Source organism: Loa loa (genome assembly GCF_000183805.2).
Source record: "Loa loa unplaced genomic scaffold supercont3.290, whole genome shotgun sequence".
Classification (NCBI taxonomy): Eukaryota; Metazoa; Nematoda; class Chromadorea; order Rhabditida; family Onchocercidae; genus Loa; species Loa loa.
This window is the reverse complement of record NW_018108470.1, coordinates 7,177-8,585: the sequence shown is the minus strand read 5'-3', so window position 1 is coordinate 8,585 and position 1,409 is coordinate 7,177. Positions and strand designations below refer to the sequence as shown.

The 1,409-nt window shown below is 30.6% G+C and overlaps 1 protein-coding gene across 1 annotated transcript; it reads left to right on the top strand.

Moving 5' to 3' along the window:
- Positions 1–990: 990 nt before the first annotated feature.
- On the top strand, positions 991–1,266 carry LOAG_15615 (hypothetical protein; the record flags this gene model as incomplete). The annotated part of the gene is made up of 1 exon (XM_003151105.1): positions 991–1,266. The coding sequence occupies one exon, from the start codon at positions 991–993 to the stop codon at positions 1,264–1,266; it is 276 nt and encodes a 91-aa protein (XP_003151153.1).
- Positions 1,267–1,409: the final 143 nt, after the last annotated feature.

The window sequence follows — 1,409 nt, the reverse complement described above, 5'->3', positions numbered from 1 at the left end:
GTATTAAGAAGTATTACTTTCTCTGTTAAAATTTTCACTCAATTTTATTTAGCAAATGAAATAGCACAAAAAAAAAGATTTTATTATTGACAAATCTCATCCTCTCTTCTGCTTCCTTCCTGTTGCAAGTTACCGTAGCAAATATTAGGGATCGATCAGATGGTAATTGTTTAATTGTCAAAAATATGTTTCATTTTGATAATTGGAGCTGAGTGTAACAATTCCGGTAGCTTTCCGGAATTTATTTCTAAATGTTGAGCATTCTGTAATGAATGCTTCAGGAGTGAATGGATTTAAATAAACGGATTTGTATCATATTAGAGCTGAAAGATGCTTCTAACACTAAACGATTATGATAATTCCGATTGATTTCCGGAACTCATTTCAAAATATTGTGCATCCTGAAATGAATACTTCATGCAAACGGTTAAGTAAATGGATTTGTATTGTATTGAAGCTGAAAAATGTTTCTAACATTAAGGAATCATAATAATTCCAGTAGATTTCCGGAATTTATTTTCAAATATTGTGCATTCCGAAATGAATCCTAAAAATATAATAATATTTATTCATAAAGGTTGTATCATTTTAGGATTTTATTCGTGCTATTTAAAAGCTATTTTACTTAGCTTAAATTTTACAAAATTTCAAACAACCAGGATGTTGTTTGCTATCTCTCATCCTAAATATGCATAATATGGATATATGTGTATCAGTGATAAGCTAATTAATCATTGTTTCCCTGGTGACATTGAATTTACATATATCAAAAGTTCGTCCTTCCATAGCAACAACTGTTATTCTTTGGTTGTTGAAGAAGTTCATTGAATGGATTCGTTCATTAACTTGATGAACTGACCATCAATGACTAATTTCACTCCTCATTTATCCTCTTCATCCGCCAAAATCACTTAGCAATCAACCTATTTACCTCAACTCTTGAATTTCATCATCATTAACATCATTGTTTTGCTTATAAATGGCGAAATAATGGACATTATCATTATCGCCACAACAATAATAACGACGGCATTTGGAACAAACAACGACATTTACAATAACAACAAGAATAACAAAATTTGCAACAATAACAAGAACAACGATATTTATAACAATAACATATTTCCAACAATAACGACAACATTTGCAACAACAACAACGACATTTGCAGTAATAACAAGAACAACAAAATTTGCAACAATAACACATTTACAACAGCAACGACAACATTTGCAACAAAAACAACAGCAACAACATTTGCAATAACAACAATAGCAACAACATTTTACAACAACAACAACGACAATATTTGCAACAACGATAATATTTGCAACAACAACAACATCTGTAACAACAGCAACAGCGGCAACATTTGCAACAACAACAACAACAACAATATTTGCAGCAAC